Source organism: Nannospalax galili, unplaced genomic scaffold, assembly GCF_000622305.1.
Source record: "Nannospalax galili isolate Female #2095 unplaced genomic scaffold, S.galili_v1.0 scaffold4, whole genome shotgun sequence".
Classification (NCBI taxonomy): Eukaryota; Metazoa; Chordata; class Mammalia; order Rodentia; family Spalacidae; genus Nannospalax; species Nannospalax galili.
The window spans coordinates 109,296-136,080 of record NW_008350321.1 but is presented as its reverse complement, the minus strand read 5'-3'; the positions used below and the strand labels follow the sequence as shown (position 1 = coordinate 136,080).

The window sequence follows — 26,785 nt, the reverse complement described above, 5'->3', positions numbered from 1 at the left end:
TTTCCCTGTAGCCCCGCTGGAGCTCACTATGTTGACCAGGCTGGTCTTGAACTCACAAAGATCTGCCTGCCTCAGCTTCCTGAGTGCTGGTATTAAAGGCATGTGCCACCATGCCCGGCTATATAATTCAGTTTTATTGACTTAATCCAAGTACCTGGCATATTTGTCATCATGCATGGGACTTCCAAATTTTTCAGTTATTTGTAATCAGTGAACAAACTTAAGACATAATTGCACAAAACTGTACAAATAATTATTTTGAATCTTCCAAAGAAGTAATCACTAATTTGACCCTTTACGGCATTCTGTTCTCCCTACTCATCACTCCTTTATATCTGCCACTTTAATAGTCATGTAGTTGAGCATTAATGATTTATATGAAGAATAACCCTGACTTTAGTCAGATGTGCATGCACACACCTGCCTGTTCACATACAGTTGGTCAAGTATTGGACAAATCCACTTCCAAGAGCCTGAATTTTCTGTACTAAAATTTCCTAGCTCAATTATCAGATCAAAAGGAATGCCTGTGTCTCCATGGATACCACTAGAAAGTCTGTTGATCACATCATTGGTCCTGTCATGGTTCAGCAGTAATCATCTCCATTGAATTGGAACAAGCTTATAGGCTCTCGGTTCAAGCAGCCTCTGTGGGGACTGCCTGTACCACGGTCACTGGGAATACGTGAGCCAACTTCTCAGAGCTGGATCATGCAGATTCTAATATGAAGACCTGTAGACCAAGCTCAGGTTGGAAGAGGCAGTTTAACCTTCTAAGATGTGGATAGAATCCAGCCTTTCCTCATGAAGGAGATGGTTGGAACATCAGAAAATCCCTGTCACCTTGAATCAGTGGTACACTGGCCCTACTCAGCAGACCACACAGCCTCTCACTACTCAAGAAGAGCATCCAACTTCTGAGGTCTTCCAGATGAACTAAAGATGATGTTACTCATAGTCTGTATTAATAACTTTCATAACTTGCAATGTTGGTAGAAAAGAAACTCAATGTAGCTATTGAAAATAGCAAATAATGGGTTGCCATTGGATCTAAGATCTAAGAAATGTCAAATTCCAGTACTGACCTATCATGTATTCTCCTCATGAGCAGAAATGGGCTAACACTAGGAAAAATTTCAGAAATTATTGCAAATGTGCTAACTATGAGCCAGTCAGGATCATTATACAATATCAAATAAGTTGATTCATGGAGGATAGGTTATAAACATAGACACAGGTGCCCACCAGAGCTATAGTTTACATAGCACATCTTTCAGGGGAAGATCTGGTATAGATTTTGAGGAGATGAATGTGTTGCGCCTTCTTGTGCCTATACAGAATTCAAGCCATGGAGCTGCTGGTCCAGAGCATGAATCCTCCCCACATAAAGACTCTAATGGCAATACCAATACATGTTCTGGTCTTAGAGATATTTTATGATGTTCAATTAGGCCACTGCTGATTACCCTCCAGATAACAGTGCCACTACTGCACCAATAGAGGTAGTTTTCTATGCCAGTCGTTATGGTTATTAGGCTTTAGGGTTGGGTTGGACCATTGATTGATTTTTCTCCCTTAGAAGCTTGCATAGTATCCTCTAGAACTATGAGAGCTAGTCTTCAGGTAGAAGACTTCCAGGTCAGTTCCTGCTTCATTGCTCCAAGTCCTGTGTCTGAAGAATGTCCTGCCTTCAGCAGTAGGATCTTACCTTCGAGTTCTGGGAGAAAACCAAGAGCTGCAGCAATAGCCTGTATTATTTTGGGAGTCTCTTGGACTACTCTGACCAAATACTCAAAGGGAGGTCTCTCCTGTCTGGCAGTGTGCTTCTTCCCATATGGCCTCTGGGTATACAAATACACTAATGTTCAAACACTGTATACTGCTACTTTGCTGAATGAGTTTATCAGTTGTAGGAAATTTCTGATGGGATCTTAATATATAGAACCAGATCATCTGCCAAAAAGGATACCATGAGTCCTTCCTTTCTAATTTGTACCACCTTTATCTCCTTCATTTGTCTTACTGCTATAGCTAAAACTTCAAGTGCATATTGAATGAGAATGGAGAGAAAGGACATCCTTGTCTCATTTCTGTTTTTACTGGAAATACTTTTTTCCTTCCATTTACTATTATGTGGTTGTGGGCTTGTTGTATATTGCCTTTATCATGTTGACATAAGTCCCCGTATGCCTAGATTTTCTACTTTCTATGACTGTTATCATGAAGAGATATTGAATTTGTCAAAGGCCTTTTCTTCATCTAATGAGATAATCATGTGGTTTCTATCCTTGAGGCTGTTTATGTGATAGATTACATTTACTGATTTACATATGTTTATCCCTGCATCTCTGAGAGGCTGATCATGGTGGATGATCTTTTGTGTGTGTGTTTGAGTTTGATTTACATGTGTTTAAGTTAAAATTTTTGTGTCTTTATTCATTATGGAGATTGGCTTGTAATTCTAATTTTTGTTGGGTCTTTGGTTTTGGAATCAGAGTAATGCTGGCTTCCTAGAAAGAATCTGGAAGTTGTGATGGATAGATAGCTTTGGTTGTCAACTTGGCACACCTGGGTAGAGGGAGCCTCAATTGGGGAATTGCTTCCATTGGATTGGCCTGTGGCCATTTCTGTAGGGCATTTTCTTGATCTCCGAGTGATGTGGGAGGCCCCAGCCCACTGTGGGTGGTGCCATCTGTGGGCAGGTGGGCCTATGTTGTAAGAAATCATGTTGAGGACAGGCCAGAGGAGCAAACCAGTAAGCAGCATTCCTCCATGGCCTGCGCTTCTGCTCCTGCCTTCAGGTTTCTGCCCTAAGTTCCTACCTTGGGCTCCCTCAGTGATGAACTGAGATATGAGCCAAATAAACCCTTTCCTCCCCAAGTTGCTTTTGGTCAAAGTGTTTTGTCACAGCAATTAAAAGCAGACTAGAACAGAAGTGTTCCTTTTCTATTTTACAGAAATAGATTATTGGGATTGGTTCTTCTTTTTAGTTGGGAGATTTTTAATTATTGCTTCTACCTTATTGGTTCTTATTAGGCAGATTAAGTTATATATTCACTTGATTTAACTTTGGTAGGCCATATATGTGGGAGAAAATACACAAAGTCATGTAAACACATAATTCAGTGAATATTTGATCAAGAGATAAATCAAAAAGGAAATTAAAATATTCTTGTAATTGAGTGAAAATTAAAATACCACATAACAAAATATATAGGACATAATGAAGTCAGTCCTAAGAAAAAAGTTTTAGCACTAAGTGCCTACATCAGAAAATTAGATATATTTCCTATTAGTAGCTTAATGATGCACCTGAAAGCCTTGGAAAACCAACAACAAAAACCTAAAAAGCTGAAGATGGGAAGAGATACAAAAAACAGGATTGAAATTAATAAAATAGAAATGTAATACACAACACAAAGAATCAATGAAACCAAATTGATTTCTTGACAAGATTGAGGAACCTGTGGTCCAATAAAATAAATAAATAAAAAGAGGACCCAAATTAATTAAAATCAGGCATAAAAAGAGAAACATAACAACAGACTCTGAGGAAATTTATAAAATCATTAGAACATATTTTAAAAATCTGTATTCCACTAAAGTATAAAATCTAAATTTTCAAAATATTTTAGTTTCATGTTAATGCTGTCTCTCCAAACTGAAATTGAACTTCTTTGGTATCCCAGCCTGGCCTGGAATATGTTGTAGCAAAAGAGGGCCTTCAAGTCATGATGCATTTGCCTTAGCTACCATAGTGCTGAGAAAACAGCCATACCTAAACTGCATGTGATATAAGATTCTGCATTTGTAGGAAGAACTGGCTATTTCATACCTGGGGGTGATTTTTTTGGGGGGGTGGGTCTTTTTTGAGCCAAGATTTCCCTGTAGCCACAGCTGGCCTGGATTCGCTAATGGAGACCAGGCTGGCCTCAAACTCACAGAGATCTGCCTGCCTCTGCTAGGAGTAAAGGTGTGTACCACCACGCCCAGCTGTGATTATTTTTTGAGAAAGGATCTCATGTCACCAAGGCTGGTCTGGGATGGGCTATGTATCCAAAGATTACCCTGAGCTCCTGCTCCTCCTGCTTCTACTACTGGAGGTCTAGGATTAGAACTCCCAATACATGTCTTGCTGGGGAGGGAGCCCAGGGCTTTGTGCATGTAAGGGAAGTACTCTGTCCAATCTTCTATATTCTGAGCCCAGGTTGAATGTTTTAAATGTGAGAGGTATGGACCTATGCATGTGGAATTCCAATATAAAAGCAAAATCTTTAAAGTCTTTCCTTTTTACAAGTATATGTTTTGAAAGTTCTTGAAGAACTGAATTGCTACAGGTACTTTGGTTAATTTCTGGATACTTTATTCCTGTCACCTGTAATTTCTTCACTCAGTTCAATTAGCAGAACTCATGTAGGAATCAATTAGTAGAACTCATGGCCACATCACCTATCTCTGGATCCAGATACAGTATCTGGATATTATATTCCAGTTGTCTACATGTGTTTTTTTTACCCAATATCATACTGCTTGCTGAAATACTGCAGTGCTGTGTTATAAATCGGCAATGGATATTGTCTGCGTTTTTGGATATTCTTGAAATTAAACAATTTTTAATGTTTATTTTTATGTGTATGAATGTTCTGTTTGCATGTATATATGCCTTGCAATGCCCACAAAGGTCAGAATAGGGCATCAAATCTCCTGGAACTTGAATTAAGGACCACTGTTAGCCACCATGTGGGGCCTGGGAATAGAATCCATTCCTATGCAAGAGCAGCCTGTGCTCTTAACATCTGAACCATTTTTCCAGCCCCCAAAATGAGAATTGTAATGCCTCCAATATCACTTTCTGTTCAGGAGTCTTTTTGGTTGTTTTGGGTCTTTTGTTCTTCTATATGAATTGTAAGACGGAATTTTTCTGTGAACAGTTTCATTTGATTTTTTTTTTTTTGGATTTCCATGAATTAGAGATTTATTATGGTGATGTAGGAATAACTGCACTATTTCTGCTAGTTGACCTGAAGATAGGACAAGTGACTGGAAAACAGTATCCAATGAAATCTTTTCAAATAATACTTAAATACATTGACTGAAAGAGAACTTCAGTAACTGCCAACATATACACCCATGTACCTGTCAAGTGACATTGTGATAAAAATAAAAACATATCCAAGATTGATGGTGCTCAGTTCTGCAGAAGGTAAATCAGGGACAAGATAGAGTCCAGCTGTCTCTTGAAAACAAGAGAATGTTTGGACATTGGCAGAACACCACCTCCCAGAATCAAGGGCAAAACACTGTCTTGGGACAGTAAGAGGGATAGTGGATGGGCTTGTGTTTTCCTTTCTCACAGACTGGAGCTCTGGGAAAGAGCTTGATTAGTAACAGAAAAGAAAAATACCCTTAATTTGAACTTTGCTTGATTTATGTTTTGCAAACTGTATCCTTGACTGACCCTGCTCATTAGGTATAAAGAGCCACTCTTAGAATTAAACTTACTGTTCTTCACCTGAGAGTTGAGTCCTTTGCCTTCTCTCATTTCACTGTCCACCAGCAGACCTGAGTCTCTACAGCTGGCACCCAACATGGGGCTTAGGGAATGTGGTGAAAGGGTTTCAAGTTAAGGTGGTGGAACCAAAAGTGAAACGGTTTGGGAGGTAAACGAATTTTTCGGCAATAGTTGGCAAAGTTAAAGTAAAATGGGGAATTCCCAGTCAGTGGATGAGCAATACATCCAGTTGTTAATGCCCTCTTGAAAGGCAGGGGAGTAAATGTAAAAGATGAAACTTTTAAGCAGTTATATAAACAGGTTAAAAGGGTGGACTGTTTTAAACTATAGAGTATGGACTCAAGTTATAAAATCTTTAAAGAGAGCCCATCAGCAAGGGGAGATAATTCCCATTCTGGTGTGTTCTCTTTGTACTTTAATTTCTAATGCTTTATAGCCTTTTCAAACAGACTCAAAGAGCCACTCAGATAATGGACTCTCTAATAGTGAACATTTTAAAAAACAAAAGAGAGATGTTAAGGAAGGACAAAGTGGACAGGGGTAGCTCTCTGCTGATGACTTACGAATGACCCTGCCCTTACCTCAAATACCTTTAGATGTTATTAAAGAATCATCTCCAGAATTAGAAGGTTGTCTTAGAGATTTCATATGAGGAGTGTGAGGCTGGTCCTCAAATGAAGACAATTAAAAAGACTAATGAGACAGAGACCTCATCTTCTGACGAGATAAAAATTTCTAAATCTCAATGTAAGGAACTTTCAAAGGAGATAAAGAACTTGGCAATACAAAAAAAAGGGGAAAAAACTGAAGAACATTACTCTCCTCCATATAATCCTAAATATGCAAGTTTAAAGGAAACAGATATGGCTAAATATAAGTCTGGACTTAAACATGCAGAATTTCAAAAAGCCTGTAAATGATGTTCTATAAATAATACTTTCAACTTTTCTGTACCTGTTAATCAAGTTCCTCCAAATGAAGACTATCCAGCAGGGGCATTCCAGTTTTCTCATACTCCTGTAACTTTTAGGACTATCGAAGAAATAAAACAAGCAGTGGTTACTGATGGGATGCATTCTGCTTATGTTAGAGGAATTTTACAAGGTCTTGCTACAGAGTTTAGATTAATACCATTTGATTGGGAAGCTTTAGCTAAAGCAGTTTTGGAGGCAGGAACTTACTTGCAATTTAGACCTTGGTGGCAAGATGAAGCTGTAACTATGGCTCAAAAAATCAAGAAAGCCATATTGCTATAACAGCTGAACAGTGCAACAATATTGCTATAAGATCTAAACAGTTAATGGGGTCTGGAGCATGGCTTGGAGTTGAGAGGCAACTTCAATATGTTGACACTGCCATTTCCCAAGTAAGGCTTTGTTGTCTTATGGCATGGGATAAAGTTGCAAGCCCTGGACACTCCTCAGCATCATTTACTAAAATTAAACAGTCAGCTAAGGACCCATATACAGATTTTTTGTCTCATTTACAAGCTGCCATTACTAAAGCTGTCTCACAAGCTGAAGTACAAGATTTTTTGTTACAGACCTTGGCTTTTAAAAATGTTAACTTAAAATGTCAAAAAGCTCTAAGACCTTTTAGAGCACAGGGAACCAAATAGTATAAAGGAAAGAAATTAGACAGCACAGAGTTAACTAGACAAGCTGCTTTGGAAGGCCACAAAAAAGTTGGAAAATGCCACAAAGTTCATTGCACACAAGGAACTGTGTAGTGTTGGCCAGCATACTGACCGAAACCACAATCTTCATCTTGAGCTCGTTATTCTAAAATTTAAAGATAGTCAGTAGCCATAGCAGAACTTTGTCCCTATATAGTAGCTGGGGAAAAGTAGCTGGGAAAAACATTTGTGTCCTGTGAGTAATCATGTACTGTGCTTCTGCTTCACATGCTGTAATTGTTTTTGCAAGGCCAATAAAAGAAAAAAACAAAAGAACATTTGGGACTCTCACCTGGAAGTGCTGAGCCCTCTGCTGTCTTTGAAATAAGCATTCCCTGTGTCCATGGTTACTTTTGGGACTAAACATCAACAGCTGGCACGGTACGTAGTGTGTTTTGGGTGCACCTAGTTTTCATGTAATTGTTCCATATATGTCTATGACAATCATTTTCAAGTATTGTTTAAAATTCCATGTCATGTATTTTTATGTTTCCATGTGTTGATATCATGTAATTATGTCATGTGTATCCATGATAATTGTCTTTATATGTCTTTACGTCAAGATAATTTCAAACTGTGGCCACTTCAGTTTTTTTCTTTTTCATTCTTTTTATTGTGCACAAAAATTATTGGTTTGACTGCACAGTAGGCGCCTGACATGGCTCTCTGCCAGGGTAACAGCATAGCATGTATTTGCTACTGGGTCACACTCATGTCTGCCACATTTGTTGTAATGTTCCTAAACATTTGCTCCAGCTGTGGTGCCTTTCTTTATGTGATCTGAGCCTGCTTACAGAATTCAGTCTGGTCATCTGTCCCAAATGCAGGGATGAGGTCTTCCTTCTTGGCAGATGACCTCTAAGATTACATTGGTAAACTAAACGCTGGCATAGAGACATTCATCTGGGTGTTTTGCAGACCACTACACAAGCAGTAGACCTTGCTTTTGTTGCTGTTGCTTTTGAAGTGCCTCATCCTTACCAAGGTCACGTTACTAATGCGCATCTGGTAGGTGTGGATGAAGACCCACAGGGTGGCACTGACACACCTGAGGTCCCCAGGCCTCTAGAAACCACCACCAGTTTGCAGCGCTCCCTGAAATACACTGAACTCCACCTGGGCAGTTTCCAGGATGCACCAGCTCCTTTACTGCACTTGCATAGTGTGGCACGCTGGATAGGAAAAGCTAGTGACCACACCCTTCCGTGCTGTTCACAGGGGCACCCTTCCACAAAGCCATTTGCTTTTGCCAATAGCCTCTGATAGGCTGGTGGGTGATGTTCACTGACTGTGTGGAAGAAAACACTGTATGTAGACCTAATATATCTAGAGATTGTAAATATTGTAGGTAGACAACAAAGGAGAAAGGGAATGAGGAGGGGAGAGAAGGGAAAGAGAAAGGGTGGGCAGGGCAAGAGGAAAGGGAAGGGAAGGAGGAAGAAAACTAAAGCAGCACTCCTGCAGAATGCCTGGGTTTTATTATAATCCCAACAGGAGGAGCACAGAAGAGCAGCAAAGCAGGAGCCCAGAGAAATGCAGCAGGACAGCAGGGCAGCAGAGCAAGGCTAACCCTCAGAAAGACACCTGACTCCATTGCTTCCTTCCAGCAGCAGCTCAGGGCCTTTTCTAGGGACCTTCTGGGAATGTTCTGTAGAAGAGCTGTTTCTGGTTGCTCTTCTTGCTGACTATTGGGATGTTAGGATGTTCCTGTCCTCCCTGTCTATACCCGTAACAGGGAACCCCGCACAGTCCTAAAGGTGACTCCTATCCTTGCTTGGGTCAATGGAGGCACTGAAGCCACTGTGAGTTTTGCTTATCTTAACCTTCACTGTCTCCTACATCAGAAACAGGTCCCATATCCAGAACCTTCCTAATACCAAGGCATTGAAATTGTGTATTTCCCCTTTTTTTAAAAAAAGCTTCTGAAAGGGTATTGTATAGCTCAGGCTAGCTTTCAACTCTCTTTGTAGCTTAGGATGACCATGAATGGCTGATGTCCATATCCCAAGTGCTGGGATTACAAGCATGCATCATCCCAATTCATGGGGTACTTAGGATGGAAGTAAAGAGGGCATGTATGCTAGGCAAGCACTCTACCCACTGAGCCACATCTGCTCAAGAACTGCATGCTTTCACTTAGATTCTACTGCTGTTCTGCCAGCTGTGGGCAGCATCTGAAGACATCCCACTTTCTCACTGTTAGTGAGTCTCCCTAAATGAGTTCCCAGTGTGAGCCTTGGAAGGTGTGCACTCTGGTTCCTTCCTCTGTCACTAGAGAGTCCATGCATAATGAACATACAGGGAGCCATTGTCTGCTCAAGTCCTGCTGCTCAAGGTACCCTCTGCCCCTGTGAGTGCTCACCTTTGATTTTCTTCCTTCTGTCGGTCTTGCTACCCAGCCCTGGAGCCTGGATCTGCTGGGGCTTCTTTGATTTCTGATTCTCCTCAGTGTTTGAGCCCAGGGGCTGGATATGCAGGGCTTGGCGCCAGCATTTCAAATAAAACATCACCTGTTCCTTGTAGTGTACCAAAGTGCCACAGTTCTTGTATTTTACCTGTGGGAGGGAGAACAGGGGCCAGGACTCTCAGGCAGCTTTCAAAAGTCAACAAAAGGATAGATTTGTGGAGTCGGAAATTGACTTACAGGAGGAAATCTGGAACCATGACCTCTTAGCAGCCAGGAAATTGAAAATATTACAGTTTTCCCCAGAACCCATTTCACAGAGAAGTCCAAGGAGAAAGACTGTATAAAGAGTTGGCAGTGGGTCGGGTAATATGGCACACACCTATGAACTCAGCACATAGGGGGTTGAGGAAGAAGAATCATAAGACAGAGGCCAGCCTTGTCTATACTGTGAGTTCCAAGCCAGCCTGGACAACTTAGTGAAATCTTATCTCAAAATAAAAAGGGAAAAGATGGTTGGATATATAACTCAACAGTAGAGTGCCTGTCTCACATCCAACAGTAAGAAGATGGGTCATGGCTCAGTGGTTGAACCTTGTTTAGTATGTGTGAGGTCCTGAGTTCAATCCCCACTACCAATAGACTAAAAATAAAAATAAACAAATGAAATAAGGGGCCAATGAATAAAAGATTGTGTATTAGATAGGCTGCTTTTGACATTTATCAGAGATTTGGTTGCTCCCATATGACTCTCACTGAACCCTTCAGCCGAGTAAAGATATCACAAATGATAAAGCACATACAAATCAGGATAAAGGCTTGGATAAAGCACAACACAAGTCAGATCCAGCAAGATGATCCAGCAGGTAAAAGCACTTTGCCACAGTGATACAAGCATTATGACCTCAGTTTGATTTCTGGCATTAATATGGAAGGAGAGAACTGACCTCCACATTCACTCTATTCTGTCACATGCACACAAACACACAAAAAATGTAATAAAAACATTTTTAGAGGAATATGATTCACAGACATGAAGCATTCATATTTAACTGCTCCTCAGACCCCCCTAGTTCTCAGAATTTCTAGATCTACTGACCGTGGTTTCATCCTCCTCTGGTAGGGAAGCCTTTGGCCCCACTGCTCCTCAGTTTCTCCATCAAGGTCATATCTCTAGTGGGTCTTTGAGCAGGAGAATGTATGGAAGGATCTGGCATCTGCTTCACAATCTTTGGCTTCTGGTCTGTCTTGCTCATTAATTGACTGCTGGATGTCCAAGTCATGGGAAAAGGACAAAGACATATGTATGAAAACATTTCTGATTTCCCTCTTCTGCAAGCAGAGATGAAAGGGACACGGTGATCCACACACTAGCATATCCCATCATTCTCCGAGTAGTTACCCTATTCTGTGATCCTCTCCAGGCACTAATAAGGGGAAACTCAAATCTTGGTGCACAGGACATCAAGTTTGAAGTACTAATGAGGCAAGACAGAAGGACAGGGAGAACTGAGGGGACTGGAACGGAAAGAACTCCAAAGACTGGCTAAAGTCTTTCACCAGCTGAGAGGTAAGAATTTTACACTAGCAAGATTCAGTGTGAGGACTACCTGCAGAGGGGCAGTGTTGTGTTTTATAGAGATTTATCAAGTCAAAAATTTAAAATACCAATGAGTAATGCTTAGTATGTGATTTCAGAGTTTAATCTTGTAGAGGGCATGTAAGTGAAAGGCAGGACCAGGTCCAGATGGAGGAATTGAAGGACGAATGGCGGGCAGGTACAAATGGGCAGACAGACATCATAGACTGAGTCAACAGTGGAGACTGAGTCATATTGAAGTTCTGGGAGACAGTCAAGGGTTTTCTGTGAGGCTCCACTGATACACACACTAGGTCTGTGTCATCAGATGACAGGACTGTATACAGGACAACAGAGGTAGAGAAAGAAAAATGTATGAAAAAAAGTGAGTGGTCAGAGGAAGACTGACCCATCCTAGCTCCTTTGGAATGCATATACAAAACAGAGCACTCAAAAGAAGAGTCTGTGAGATCTCCAGGAGTTTAAAGTTATATAAATGACCAGAAAGGGCATGTGGTTTAGGGCTTTTTGAGTTTCAGACCTGTCCAGGCTTCTAGCCCACTTCCAATCTCAGGATTGCCTTTCTGTTCTTAAATAAACTGCTTCTAGGACTGTTCATGTGTTTCTGGTCCCATTCTTTGTTCTGAGACACCAGAACTAGGAGGTTTCAGCAGATGCCCTCTGGAGTATAAACCATACATGTAAGAGTAAGAGGCCATCCATCATAATGTTAGGTGTTCTCTTTATGAGGTCTAGTTCAGCGCTTTTGCCCTTGTCTGGTGTGATCAAGATGTTCTTGTCCTGGTTTCACTGATAAGAATTTAATACATCCATGTGTTCCTATTGTCCCAATTCATTCCAGTATGTTTACATTGTTTTACTCAGACTGTGGATGATTTTTATGTGTTCAAAATGACTGTTCATTGTCCACCGACATGCAGAGTCATCCTCCCACCTCAAAATGGACATGTTAGAAATGCATTTGGTTCTCAAGAAAATGACCACACAATGCAAAATATTTTGTCAAGGCAAAAAGTTTTCTTTCTCAGAATGGCACTTAATTGCTCTAAGTCCTGCAAGCCAGTACACACAGAGGAGGTCCCGCTGGGTTTTTATTCCTAGCACAAAGGGGTTCTGGGCCTCACTGTATGTAGTCACAGCTCAGCCTCACATTCCTATGCAACTGTATAACTCAAAGAGAGGCAGCTGATAAGAATGCAATTTTCAGCAGTGATTGAAACCTTGAAACATATATTTGATTTCAAGAAGTATAGAACTTGGAGGAATTTATATTTCTGCCATTGTGACTTTTGCTATTTTTTTCACATGAAGTTTTGTCTTATTTAACACTTTGATAGAAAAGATAGTACCTTTCTTTTACATTTTCCACAGAGTCAAACCTGCTTGCAAAATGGAGTCTGTCAGGGCAAGGCACAGCCTGAAGAAAGAATTTCACACAATATGGAATAAATTATGGCAGGGCACAGCCTGATCTCTACTGTCTCCAACTAAGTAGGTATTCTCTTCTGGTCCTCTGTGACCTCCTGTGCAGATGTGGAAGAGTGAGTTCAATTACTGTGAAATATTCTTTAGACAGAGCTCATCATTCATAATAGATGGCTCGCAAATGATCTGCACAGTTTGACCCATTTATCCAGGAGTCTCACAAGTATCTTTGTAAAAATTTTTATATTTTAAAATATATTTTCTGGGAAGGAAACGTTCTTGAGTAAAGCCACAAAATTAAAGCTTCTCTTATTCAGGGACATGAAGGCAATCTGGAATAAAGACCCTTCCCAATTCTGATCCAATGTACCTTTTCAGAATTGTTACATTGAGTTCTTGCTCAACTGAGACCTGTTTGGGGTATCTTAGTAAAATGATTTTTGCCCTCTGAACCTTAGTATGTCCACCTGAAATACGGAATAGACCAAGAATTCTGCGTCTCAGCAGGTAGATACCTAAAATATTTCAAAATTGGGTTTGTATGTGGTTATCTTAAGGGAGGATTCTCAGTTATAATTTAAGACACTTAGTCCTCCATCAATTATGAATGCCATCAGGAAAGAGGCAAGGTCAAAGGCTCAGAGACAAGAAATATGCTTATCTCTCAGCTGCTCGTTCTTCTCTTCCCCCTTCTCTTCACTGAGCAAAACTGCAGTTTTGTTGTATCTTTTCCTGGCCCTAAACTCTAACTGGACAAAACACACCTGCTAATTTCTGGAACTGCAGTGTTCTATAAACACATCCAGAGCCATCCCTCAGTGTTCTCTCACCTTCACTGTGGTTCCATTTCATTGTGACTTAATGACAGGGAACACAGAAAGAGGCACTCTTTGGACTATGGCCCCAGGGGAGGGACTTTTGCTTCAGAATAGACTGGAGACAGGTAGTGGATTCCACAGTGACAGTGAGGCTGGGGGCAGGGAGGGGGGATTGTTTTGAGAAGCTATCTGGATGCTCTTGTAGTTCTTTATAAAGTAGCATGAAAGAAATTGCATACAAATGTGGTTTGTTATAGGCACAAACAACTGAAGAACTAGAAAAGATCATTGAGAAGCAAAATTTGTTCTGTTTGGTTTTATAATGTACTTGAGGTTGAACAATTACATGAGTGTGTTTCCTTCTCCAAAATGTTACTAATCAGGAAGAGAATGGGGAGCTAAGGAGAAATTAGTGATAAGCAAGGTGTTTTCTTTTATAACTGACTTTAAGATAATGGAACCCTTTCCTTGGAAAATCTTTATTCAAGGTGCATACATTGCAGAAAGATGCTGTTGTTTATTTAGGAACTCTAGTGTAACAGGTCAATAGATGAAAATGGAAATCCTTCAAACACAGGATCAGATTTTTCTTCCATTAGAGATTGAGAGCTGAGTTCTTATTATGCTTCTTCTTAATATTACATTTCTTTTCATTAAACATTAAAGATGGCTTTCTTGGTTTGGCAAATCACACAGTGATGCAGTATGCAGATTAGGAAGAGACTCATCTTCCTCTCTGACACAGTGTCCACTGCCTCTCACTGTGTACTTCAGAGAATATTGTTTTCTTCAGTGTTAGTCTTGCAAAAAATACACTCATATACAGATTTAGTATCCTCATACAAAATGCTTGAGGCTAAAAGCTTTGGATTTAGGATTTTGTGGGGATAAAATATTTTCATGCACATGACATATTCAGGGATGAGATTCAAGTTTAAACATGGAATCTGTTTCAAGTGCAATTTTACATACAATTTGAAAGTATTTTACACACTATTTTAGTGCATTTGCATTTTTACTTCATTATCTGAGCTCAGAAGCAGAACTTTCCCACTGAGGCATCAGGTCAGCTTTCAGAATGGCTCAGATTAGCTTTTTAGTTTTTGGATTGAGCATGTTCAAACTGTATTTATTATAAAGGTATTTTGGAAAATGTTCTGTAGTGAGTGTTTTGTTGTAAGATTGTATTCTCAGATTTAAATATTTACATGCCATATGTCCTGGAGGTGTTTTGTGTTAGTAAATAGAGTTTTTAGATCCTATCACAGCAGGCTTTTAGTGAGGGTATTTGTGTCTCTTACAGCTGTTCACTGTTGGTAAGAATGCTACATTGCCTACCTTTGATCAGCCAACTTCACTATAGCTGTCTAAGGATGCCTCCAGGGTGGGAAAGAGGACTACTGATTTAAAGATGCTACATCTGAGTAAGCAAAGACATTGCACATTGTCTTTATGGTGCAGGCTATCATTGTACTTGGTGGGGATGTTCCTGAAGTGGAATTTCCTTTTTTGTGCAACTTCCCATGCCCTATTCAAACACACTGGCATTTTCTATTACCTTGCACGTATGATTTCTTTTGAAGGGCTAAGACTTTAAATGTCTACTTTCCAAAAGAAAGATAAAAAAATTTTATGTGTGATTACACGAAAAGAGGGGCACTAGACCATTAAGTCAAGGGAGATTTAAGAGTTGTTAGAGACAACTTAGTTGTCTCAACATCTTGAAAAATCCTCCACAGCCAGACCAGCCAGGGCTGGAAGCATCCTCCACCCTGCCCAGTGATTCCCACTGAAGCCGGCCGCCATTCATCCAGACCCTAAGGATCCACTCCTGCCCTCCCGCCTGCATCAGCTCCCAGCCAGACCCTTTCAGCTTAGGCTCATCCCGCGGGCTCGCATTCCCCGTCCAAGTCCCACCGCTTCTTCCGAGTTCCCGCCCACCAGCTCGCATTCCCGCCTGGACTCAGCCTCCTCTTCTTCCCAGGACCTCTTTGCCAACTCCCCTCCCAGCCCACCAGCTGGCATTACCGCCCAGGCGGCTTCTTTCCAGCCCAGCTCACCCTCTTGACACAGCCCAGGACCCGCCCAGGCTCTCATGTCACAGCTCAGGCCCGTCCTCCTCCTCTTCGCAGGCCCCGCCCACCCTCTCCTGCCACAGCCCAGGCCCGTCCTCCTCCTCTTCCCAGGCCCCGCCCACCCGCTTTGTCACAGCCCAGGCCCATCCTCCCCCTCTTCTCAGGCCCCGCCCCCTCCACACGTCACATCTTAGGCACGCCTTCCTCCTCTCAGGCCCCGCCTACTTCCTCGCGTCACAGCCCACGCCGGGCCTCGATCTCGGGTCTTCCCCTGCTGGGTTCCGGAGCACGCGGGGTTTTTCCCCTCGTCCCGCCTCTTTCTCGTGGGTCCCGGGCGTCTCTGGCTCTTCCTTTCCACTCCACTCGCATTCCGCCCTGACCCGGAAGCCGTACGGTAACGTGAAGGTCGGGGCGCGGTGCGGCGCGTGAGTTTCCCTCAGGACTGCTTTCCGTGGTCCGCGTCCTCTCTGGCTGGCCCTTCCGCTCCTCGGGTCCCCGCCGGCCTAGCCACTCTGGGGCGCCGGGCGGGGGTCGGAGCCGCCGGAGAGGCCGCGCCCTGACGGGGATCCCGCACAGCCGAGCCGGAGGCCTCGGGTCTGGCCCCACTGCTGGCTGCCTTTGCTGGCAGGGCCGCCGCAGGGTCCCTAGGCCTCTCCCTCCACCCCAGGGGAGCGTGCACCCTGCCCACAGCAGAAAGAGTCGGGAGTGCCTGGGGCTTAGTGGGAACCGGAAAGTGGGAAAACGAGAGAGACCCGACCCCCAGTGTGACCGGGGATTTGCAGAGTGGAAGCAGCGAGGTGGAAGAGCAAACACATTGAGAGGGAGAGGAGAAATGATTGGTCCATACAGCTGACTGAGCAAGGTGATCCCGCGCTAGGGAGGTGAGGTGCAGACTTAGAAGGGTGCAGAAGGCAAGGCCACGGAGGCTTTGATGGAGAAGGAGATCGCGAGCCAGGGAAGAAAAGACCAGGGAAGAGCAGCCAGAGGTGAAGCTAGTTGGAAGAATGGGAAGAACAGATGGAAGAGAAGGAACAGAGGCAAGGAAAGGACAGACAGCAGGAAGGGGAGGAAAGAACATGAGCAGAAACCCAGGGAAAAAAAAGAAAGTCGGAAATAGAAGGTGAGAGCGAGATAGCGCAGAGTGAGGGACAGAAACCGAAATCAAGAAAGGGAAGGGAAGGCCAGAAGAGAGATGCGGTGACTGGATAACGCAGGCTGTGGGATTTATAATTACCGCAAGCTGTCTTTATAATTCAACAAGCTTAAATTTTGTTTAAATTATGCTGATGCAGAAGGAGATTGCAAAACTTGTCGTCTACCAGGCACATGCAATGTAAAGTGCCGGGATTATGCTGGGCATAGTGCTACGTACCTGTAATGCCAGCATTTGGAGGGAGGCTGATGCAGGAACATGGAGAGTGTAGGCCAATCTGGAATAGATAGCTAGACACTTCTAAATAAATAAATACTATTGAGGTTAGAGGATAACGTCCCTTGATAGTCTTTGTTCAGCCAGAACCCAGTAATGTGATTCATTTAGACAGGGTCACCCTTCTGTTTGCCTGGGGTGGCAGAGTGGTGGATTTTTTTACCCCCTCTAACACTTAAAACATTGAACAGTTAGCATACAGTGTGTTCATTGCCTCTGGTCACCTACCCTAAATGTATGCCGGTTTTGCTCTCTCTCTCAGCTCTCTCTGACACCAATTTAGTATTCTGTAGTTTAATTCAGATCTAGTGTTCACTGCCAGAACATAGCCTTAGATGCCACAGATTGACAACTGGGATCACACTACTGCCCCATTTTTGTTCCCATCCCCATGTCGTGACTAGAATTTCTCATCAACTGGTGCTCAAGAATTATTAGTTTGCTAGCTAAGCTCACAATGCTCAGGGAAACACTTGCTTTAGGTTTGCCTATTATAAATAATAACACAAAGGAAGCATATGAACATTCCACATAGATGCTTTCCCCAGTGCTCTAGCCCCAAATCTTCAACATGTCAACTAGGGTGACTTTATAATTGTAGGACTTAGCTAACTACATCTGCCTGTATCTATTTTATTGTGCATATATATATGTGTGTGCTTATGCATTCTTGTACAAGAGTGTACAAGGTTGGCCTTGTGTTCCTGATCTTTCTGAGAAGGGGATCAGGGTCAGCAGAAGAGTGTCAAGTCTCCTGATGGCCGGCCTGCAGGAGTTTCTTGTACCTACATCCCCTAGGTGCAGTGAGCAGCATGGGTTGGTCTTTCTACATGGTGAGGTCCTTCCTGGTGCATTTAGCTGTGGAACAGGAAGTGGGTGTGTTGCTGGGCAGGTTAACAAACACCTATAATCTCAGCACTTGAGGCAGGAGGATCACAAGTTCAAGGCCAGCCTTGGCTACATAGTGGAACTCTTTCTCAAAAAGGAAAGAAAAGTGGTTGTGTTCATCCTGAGTATTGAGCAATATGCATTTGAAAAATAATTTTTTTTTTTAACCCTTGAAATAAAGTTTCACTATTTCTGGTTGGCCTAGAAATCAGTATGTAGCTCAGGCTGGCCTCAAATTCATGATGCTTCTCTGCCCCAAGTGCTAGGATTATAGGTACTTGACGCCATGCTCAGTCTTTGCTTTTTTTTTTTAATTGCATAAACTGAAGAGTTTTATTATGACATCGTCATGCATGCGTATAATGTACTTAACTGTATTCTTTTGGCATTCAGGATTAACTTCTAAGTACTCATGTTACCCAAGGAAGAAACCAGAAGGAGGAGAAAGAAGAGAAAAGAAAAGGTGCCAGGGATGGCTTTCACTCAGGTAAAGTGATGCTCAGCTGATTGTTCCTCCCTGCATCCTGAAGTACTGGGTGTGGGAGCTGCTAAGGGAGCTGCTGACTGCTTTGAGTATAGGTTCCCACTAGACATTCTCACCCGTGTTTACCGTGCCTTCCTTCAGCCTGTCATCTCTGTTCGGATTTCATCTCATAGTGGCCCCATGACGAGGAGATTCCATTGAGTATGTGCCTGAAAAGGCAGGGATTGAGCCAGACTGAAGGCCCTGGGTTTCCATATTGTTGGGCAGGAAGGATCGTTTAAGGATCACAGGCTTGGGCGCACTATTAGGTCTCTAGACATAGATAAAAGAATCCACACATGGAGTCACATGTTAATGGGTTCATATGCCTCCTAATTTATGGGGGTGAAGGAGACCTTTGTAGATGATTAGGCTCTGCTTAATATATTACATTGCAGGTAATAAAGTCAGTTGGTGTTTCTGATTCCAGAATCTCAAGGAGTGGAAATGGAATAGATGTATTGGTAGAGGGTGTTGTCTTTCATCACTAAGGAGTTTTTGGGTTTTTGTTTTTTTTTTTCCAGAGACAGTATCTCTGTAGCCTAGGCTGGCCTCCTGAGTGTTAGAATTATACTACATGCCAGGCTTCTGTTCTCATTGTGTGTGTTGTAAATGTATGTGCTCATATGAGTGCACATGTTTGTGGGTCAGAGGTTGACATCAGACTCTTCTCAGTGGCTCACCTCCTTACTTTTTGAGACTATGTCTCACTGAACCTGGAGTTCACTGATTGGTTTTGTTGGCTGACTCCAGGGATTCCCCTGTCTCCACCTCAGCCATGAGTTACAGATATGCTCAGCTTTTGCATGGGTGCTGGGGATCTTGGTTTTCTCTTTGGTGTCTTCTTTTTGACTTCAGCATTTTGGAAACCAGTTACCTTGCCCAGTTTTTCTGTCTGTTTTTCTTTAAGAAGGACCCTCTAGGCATCCCAGGAAGAGATCCTGGATACCTCTGAAGCCTTTTCTGGAGCTGTGTCTTCTCTGCACTTTGATTATGATCTGTTTATGTGGAGGTGAAGGAGAATTCATGTGCACATTTATAGAAGGTAGAGGTCAACTTAGGTGTTCTTGCTTAGGCACTGTCCACTATCTTTTTGAGGTAGTCTTTCCTTGGCCTGGAACTCACCAATTAGACTAGGCTGGCCTGCCAGTGAGCCCCAGGAATTAATCTGACTTTGCCTCCCCAGCCGTGGGATTACAACTGCCACTATGTTTAACTTTTAACTTGAGTTTTAGGTATCAGACTCAAGTCCCTGGCTTGCAAAACAAGCCTTTACTAAGTTCTGCCCTTTGATTATACTGCTCTGACTGAAGATTTTTGCCATTTTTCTCTTCAGATGCTCCCGTTATCTGCCTCTAATTATGTAGCCTTTCTGCTGCCTCAGAGTGCTGTGGTCTAGCTTGAGCCTGGGTCCCTACGGATTGACTTATGTTGTTTGCTGCGAGGTCCCCCAGTCCTATTGTTTTCAGTGCTTACATTTATGCCATTCAGAATGCAGTATTATCAGGGGTCCCTGAAAAGGCATTTTGATAGAATCTAGAATCTAGACTCACCTGGGAGACAGGCCTGTGCACATGGCCTTTGGGGCTTAGATTGTGGGAGGATCTATCTTAACTGTGAGCAGGAGCATGCCATGGGCCAAGAGTCATGGCTGTATAAAGTGGAGGGAGCGGACACTAGTTTGCATTTACTTCCTTGCTCTCTTTTGACTGGGGATGTGACCAGCTGCCTCAAGCTCTCACTGCTTTGGGCTTCCCCTCCATGGTGAACTGAACCCTGAACCTTGAACCAAAATAAATCCCCATCCCTTAAGTCTTTTGTTTGTTTGCTTGTTTTGATTTTGTTTTTGAAACAGGGTCTACCCTCTTAAGCATATGCTCACAGCATCTCAGATTTTGCCTTTTCTAACAGATTTTAGATTTCTCAACTGTCCACATATTAAATCCTTGTCTCCCCCAGGGAGATGGTGGTTTTGGCTCCTATTCCTCTGTCTTGTAGACATCACTTCAGCAGCTTTATAGTTCCTTTTCAGAATTCTTGAAGTCTTTTAATTCAGTGCTATGCGCATTTCCCAAAAGCATGCTCCTTGTTTATGTATATATATCTCATGAGGGCTACTGAGGAAGAAGCACAATTTTCTGTCACTCATTCCTGTATTTCCTGTTTCTGTGTTGTAGCCGCACCCTCTGTTAGTTTTAGCAGTCTGGTTCTGTGCTGTTCTCTCCCCTGCCGTGTTTTCATCCTTTCCCTCTCACTGCTTCCTGCTCAAGCATGCTGTGTAGAGCTTGGCTGCAGCTCTGGGTAACCTCTCCCCCAAGTTTTGTTTTTGCGGGGTCTTTTTTTAGGAAATGGTGATCATGATGTTTAATAAATTGTTCTGGTTTTGTTTTCCCACTTTTTTTTTTTTTTTTTTTTTTTGGTGGTAGTAGAGATTGTACATTGCTATATCCCCAGATTTTTTGTTGTTGTTGTTTAAAAAATGGTGTTTTACCACTTCTGTTTTGTTTTGTTTTGAGCTAGAGGCTTATTGTATCTCAGGCTGGCCTTGAACTTCCAAATCTCTTGTTTTGGACTCAGGTGCTGGGATTAGAGGGTGTGCCACTGCCCTTGGCTTTCATACTTACTTTTCTAAAGTTTTTTTTTTTTTTTTTTTACTTTTTATTTATATATTACTATTTTTATTTTATGTGTTTGAGTGTATTGCCTGCATGCATGTTAAGTGCACCCATTTTGTGCACTGCCTGCAGAGGTCAGAAGAGGGCATTGGATGCCCCTGGAACTGGAGTTACAGACTGTTGTTAGCAGCCACACAGGTGCTGGAAATCAACTCTTGAGTCCTCTGCAAGGGCAGCTGGTGCTCTTAACCACTGAGCCATCTCTTCAGCCCCCTCACATTTACTTTTGCCCTTATTATTAATTATGTGGTAGTTTTAAAAAGTATATTATACTTTATATTAGTTCGTTAAATTGATACATAAAACTATAAAATTTCCAAATGTTAAGCTTTGGTTTTTCTAGTAAAATAAATGTGAAAACTTTTTTTTATTATTGCCTAATGTCTAAATTTAAATATCTAACATTAAAGTTTTAGGTTTTAATGTGGATATTTTAGACTTATGCATTTTATTGTCCCAAACATGCTGAGATGCATATGAGAAAAAATGGGGATGAAAGATGCCATTAGAGCCACATGATTGAGACAGCAGCTCATTTTTCTGGGTTTGGTGTGAGTGGTATATGTCATGCATGTGTAGATGCTCAAGCACATGCTGTCTATCAAGAGTGATTTTACATTGTTACCAAGAAGTATATCTTATTTTCAGTGATCTTAACTTTGATGTGTGCTATCATATTACCTTGACACTGATAAGCACAGTTATGTATCGTGTGTCTGCCTGTGTGTGCACATAAATAGGCAGCCTTTATTATTTTATATATTTGTGTAGCAGGGGATGAGGGGGATAGTGACCATTTTTTGAAGTTCCAAGTTCTTTCTTTGAATTGCTTCAGCTTCCTCATCTACCTGATCTGCCAATTTGCTTTTGAGGCAGTGTAACTTAATTGTGGCTTCTCAGGGTCAAATCCAGTTCTCAGACATGGTCAGGTGCTTCTTTCCTGTGTTTAGTTCCTTACTCAGCATTTTCCTCAGTGGGTGGTGCAGTCTTTGCCTCTGGAAGTGAATACAAGTCTCTCTCCCCTGGGCTGCTACCTTGCTGTAGGACTTTCATAACTGTGGTGCTGGAGTACCCAGTATTTGAAGTCTTTGTGAGCTTTAATCATTGCTGTTACTGTCAACCCCGTTTAGAAATGCTGACTTTTCTCTTTTTGCTTTTTTGCTTTGAGACCAGGTGTCACTATGCAGCCCACGCTGCCTTAAATCCACTGTGTAGCAGAGGCTATCCTTGAACTCTTGTTTAGTCTTTTGCCTCAGACTCCCATGTGCTAGGGTTTCAAGCATGTGCCATTGTACCCAGCTGAGTGCTTTTTTAAAGCTCTGTGGCTTCATCTTGGAAGATACCCCTGATGTTGTAGCTCATCTCATAGATTAATGCCTGTCACTTGGTTCATAAAACACAGTATCTAATGCTTCTGTTGTGGCTTTTGAGGGGGGGAGTGTTTGTTGTTTGTTTTGTTTTGTTTTTCTTTTATGGGATAGGAGCCAGGTGGTGGTTAGGAGGCCTGGGAAAAGAGTGGAAAGAGAAGGCTTGGAAGAATAGAGGGAGCCTAATGGGAAGGGAAGGTAACAGAACGGGAAAGGAGAGCAGGCCCTGTGCTGGCTTTTGTCTGTGTGTTTCTTGTCCACCAAAGTGAGAAGCACCAGCAACACCTACAGAAAAGCTTTAATTAGAGAGGTGTGGTGTTGCTTGGAAACACCTTAACTTCTGGAAATACATGAGCAACTTAGTTCTCTTCTGTGTACTCACCATATAGCAAGCTTTAGAGACCCAGATGTATAGGGTTCTCTCCATATACCAAGTAAGTACTTTTGCAGTGTGCACCACGCTGTGCTTCAGTTGCATTCTGACACTAGGTGCCTGGTGCTAGACTCAGGTCCACAGAGTGTGGACCTCACATCACATGTGGCTGAGTGGCAGACGCTTGTACAACTCCCTCTCCAGGTTTTATGACTCATTTGCTAGAACAGCTCATAAAACCAAGGGAAACACTACTCACTCTTCCCTGTTTATTATAAAGGACATTCCAAAGGCTATGAACAGCTGGATGGAGGAGATGCCCAAGGTGAAGTCTAGGAGAGGGACTGGGGCTTTTACTCCCTCCTTGGGTGAGCCGCACTGTAGGATTGCCCACACTGATGTCAGAGAGGAACTTTAAACTGTCCTTTTGAGGTTTTGTGGATGTTTTGTTACTCAGGTATGGTTGCTAATGTTGTTGGCCATTGGTGTTCACCTGAACCTTTAGTTCTTCTCTCCTCACTGGAGGATGGGTAGTGAGACTAAAAGTTCCCGCCCTCTCATCCTGCCTTCCTGAAGCTATTTCAGGACCTCTGTTCTCCATCATCTTAGTACACAATCCATCCTTATCACTCTGGAGAAGTCAAGTGACTTTCAAGTGCGGAAACTAGATGAAGACCAAATACATATTTCAGTTCCACAGCATGAGCATGGCTGTTCTTTGAGTTCTATCCCCTCCTCACTTCTCTGTAAAGATCCTCACTGTCCTCATGGTGAAATGTGTTTGTTTCCTTCTAGGGCCAGTTGACATTCAGAGATGTGGCCATAGAGTTCTCACAGGAGGAGTGGGAATGCCTGGATCCTGATCAGAGAGCTTTGCACAGGGATGTGATGTTAGAGAACTACAGAAACTTGGTCTCCCTGGGTGAGGATGACTTCCTCCAATAGTTGGGATCTGTGCTGTGTATCTGTGCTTTTCCTTCCATGCCTCTGGGGAGCCATGCTGTCTTCATTTCTCTCTCCCTTCTCCTCCCCTCCCCATCTGTACTGGGAATAGAATCTGTGTTTTTGTACATGCCAGGCAAGCACACTACCACTGGGCTATGTTCCTGACCATTATAGTAGTTTTATTATTTTGTTGTTGTTGTTTCTGAGTTATATAGCTTCTGTAGCCTCAAATGTGAGCTATTCCTAACTCCATCTCCCAGGTAATGGAATTAGAGGCATATGCCACTACACCTGACTCATGGCACACTTTAAAAATACCCACTTTTTAAAATAATTCCTTATTTTCTTTTGCTAAGCTTTTGATTCAGCAATTCTTAAGAGGGAACTAGATGTCTGTACATTGTTTCCAAAAGGAGACAGTCAGTGACAAATCTGTAAATATTTTCCTATATCCATCTATGATAGCCTCTCTTCATATAAGCATAGGACTGGGCTTTTCTAAAAACCCATTGCACATGGTGGTCCTTTGTTTTTATAAACAGGAGTCATTCTTCCTAACCTGAATGTTATATCCATGTTGGAACAACTGAAAGAACCCTGGACTGTGGAGAGGGAGGTGAAAATAAGCAGAAAACTGAGAGGACAGACAAGAGCCAGACGCATGAGTGCAGGTAAGAGTTTATAGTGGAAGCTGTGCCATTGTACGTAGTATCTAGAAGACCCTATGAGTGCAAGGTTTTCCTGGAAAATGAAAGTCTTTAGAAGCATGAAAATTTAGCCTTCACCTTCCAGTGGTGCTAGGGTATAGTTAATTTTTTTTTTTAAATCTTGTGTTTTTCTATTGGAGACAGGGTCTCACTCTTTAGCACAACCTGATCTGAAACTCACTATGTAGCCCAGGCTGGCCATGATGAGCCTCCTGCCTCAGCCATCTAAGAACTAGGATTAAATGCATGCCACCACATCTATTTAATGTACAGTTAATTTTTGACAGAGGTGCTGTGATTTGGATATTGTTTGAGTTTATCTCAAAAAGGTTCGTAGTGAGATGCTTGGCTTCCTGTGGCAATTTGAAACATGGAGGAACTTTCTCTTTGTGGGGTAGGAGTGACAGGGTTTCAGTAGGGAGACCTGACTGACCTTGAACTCTGAATCCTCCTACTTCAGCCTGCCAAATGCTGGGATTCAAAGTGTGGGCCTCCATGCCTCATTGAGGTAGAACTTTGAAGAAGTGAGTTGGGCTGGAAGTACTTAGGTGACTGGATGTGCCTCCCTCAGAAAGGATGCATGCTGAACTCAGTGCAGTGAGCTAGTTTCTGTGAGAGGGTTCTTATAGAAGAATCAGGCTAACCCTAGCATCCTTCTCTGTTCCTCTATCCCAGCACATGACCTCTTCATACTGATTTCCACCATCTTGCTATGTATACTTTAAGCCTCTCCCCACGCCACCCCAGCACCCCTTCAAGGACTGACTGAGAAGAGCCTCAGTGTTGTGACCTAAATGAACTTATTTTCATTACTCAGCATTGAATATTTTCTTCTTTCTTCTTCCTCCTTTTGCCTTTGCTTTTTTGTTTGTTTTTTTCTTCTGGGTGCTGGGAACATCTGATCTGAAACCCCAGCCCCTGATATTTTCCTATAGTAGACAGACGACAGGTGCCAAGAACATAAAATGGAGGAATACTTTTACAATCAGTGCTACCAGAAAACCTTGTTATTCATAGGTAGAAGAATGAAATTGAACTTTTGTCTTACACTCTACAGACAAAGCCAGTGCACAATGAGCCAGATGTAGTGGCCTGTGCCTATAGTCCCAGCTTCTTAGGAAATTAAGACAGAAGCATCACTTGAGTTCCTAAGTATAAAACCAGCCTGGGCAATGTAGAAAACCCTGCCTGAAAAAATATCAACTAGAGACTTAAATATAAGATCTGACAATGTAAAACTATTAGAAAGCAGGAGTAATACATACTGGTCTTAGCAATGCATTGTTTTTTATTGGATCCCTAAAGTCAGCAAAAGCAAAATTAGAAAACTGAGATTTTCTCAAAGGAAAGGCTTCAATACATCAGAAGAAACCACACAGTGAAAAGGCAGCCTCTGAGTTTGGAGAAAATATTTCCAAACTGTATATTCAGTAGAATTAATCCCCCAAATATGTAAGAACCTGAAATAACACAGCATGAAAACATCCCAGTTACAAATAAGGACCAGCCTGAGTTTTGTTTGTTTGTTTTCTAGTGCTGAGTTCAAACCCAGGGCCTGTCTGGGCTTATACTCTTTCACTAGCTATATTCGCAGTCCATTTGAATTGAGATGGGTTTTCTTTTAATTTTGTATGTATTCATTTTTCGAGATGAAGGTCTCACTATGTTGACCAGGCTCCTCAGGCTCCCCAGTAAGTAGGATTATAGGTGCACATCTCTATACCCAGCCTTAATAGACATAAAAGAAAATATAGAAATGGGCCATAGGTGTATGAAAAGATGCTCAACATCACTAATCATTACAGCAATGCAAATTTATGCCCAAATGAGATAGCCCCTTCCATTTGTCAGAATAGCTCTTGGGGAAAATGTAAGAGTTGTACACTGTTGGTAGAAATGTAGATTAATATGCAGTAGTTAGAACTGTATACAAGCTCCCTAGAAAAATTAAAAGTAGAATTACTGTATAATTGAACAATCCAGCTTCTGATTATAGATCTAGAAGGTGTATGATGTGACCATGGGCTGTCTGTAGTCTGTTCACAGAAGCATTATTTTTCAGTAGCCAAGTTATGTAATTTACCTGTATGTTCAACAAGAGTTGATTCTGGGTATGTCTGTATAATATATGAGTTTTATTTGTCCTTCAAAATAAGGAAGTTCTATTTGCAACAACAACATATAGCAGCCTCAGCGTTATTTTACTAGACAAAATCTTACATATTTTGGGTAAAATTAAGCCATTCAGAGAAATATTATGTGTTTTGCTTGACACATGGCCCTCCAGTTCTGTCCATTTTCCTGTAAATGATAGGATCTCATTGATACTTCTCCATTGTGTATATCTATGAACTTTCTATATCCATTCA

At 42.1% G+C, this 26,785-nt stretch overlaps 1 protein-coding gene across 1 annotated transcript in view; it reads left to right on the top strand.

The window, feature by feature from the left end:
• Positions 1–16,260: 16,260 nt before the first annotated feature.
• The window catches only part of LOC103745506 (zinc finger protein 160), an 87,514-nt gene continuing 76,989 nt past the window's right edge, over positions 16,261–26,785 (top strand). Inside the window, 4 exon segments of the mRNA XM_008847429.3 lie at positions 16,261–16,390; positions 18,220–18,313; positions 23,560–23,686; positions 24,252–24,380. Coding sequence (XP_008845651.2) covers positions 18,239–18,313; positions 23,560–23,686; positions 24,252–24,380 — 331 coding nt within the window. The 5' untranslated portion in view covers positions 16,261–16,390; positions 18,220–18,238.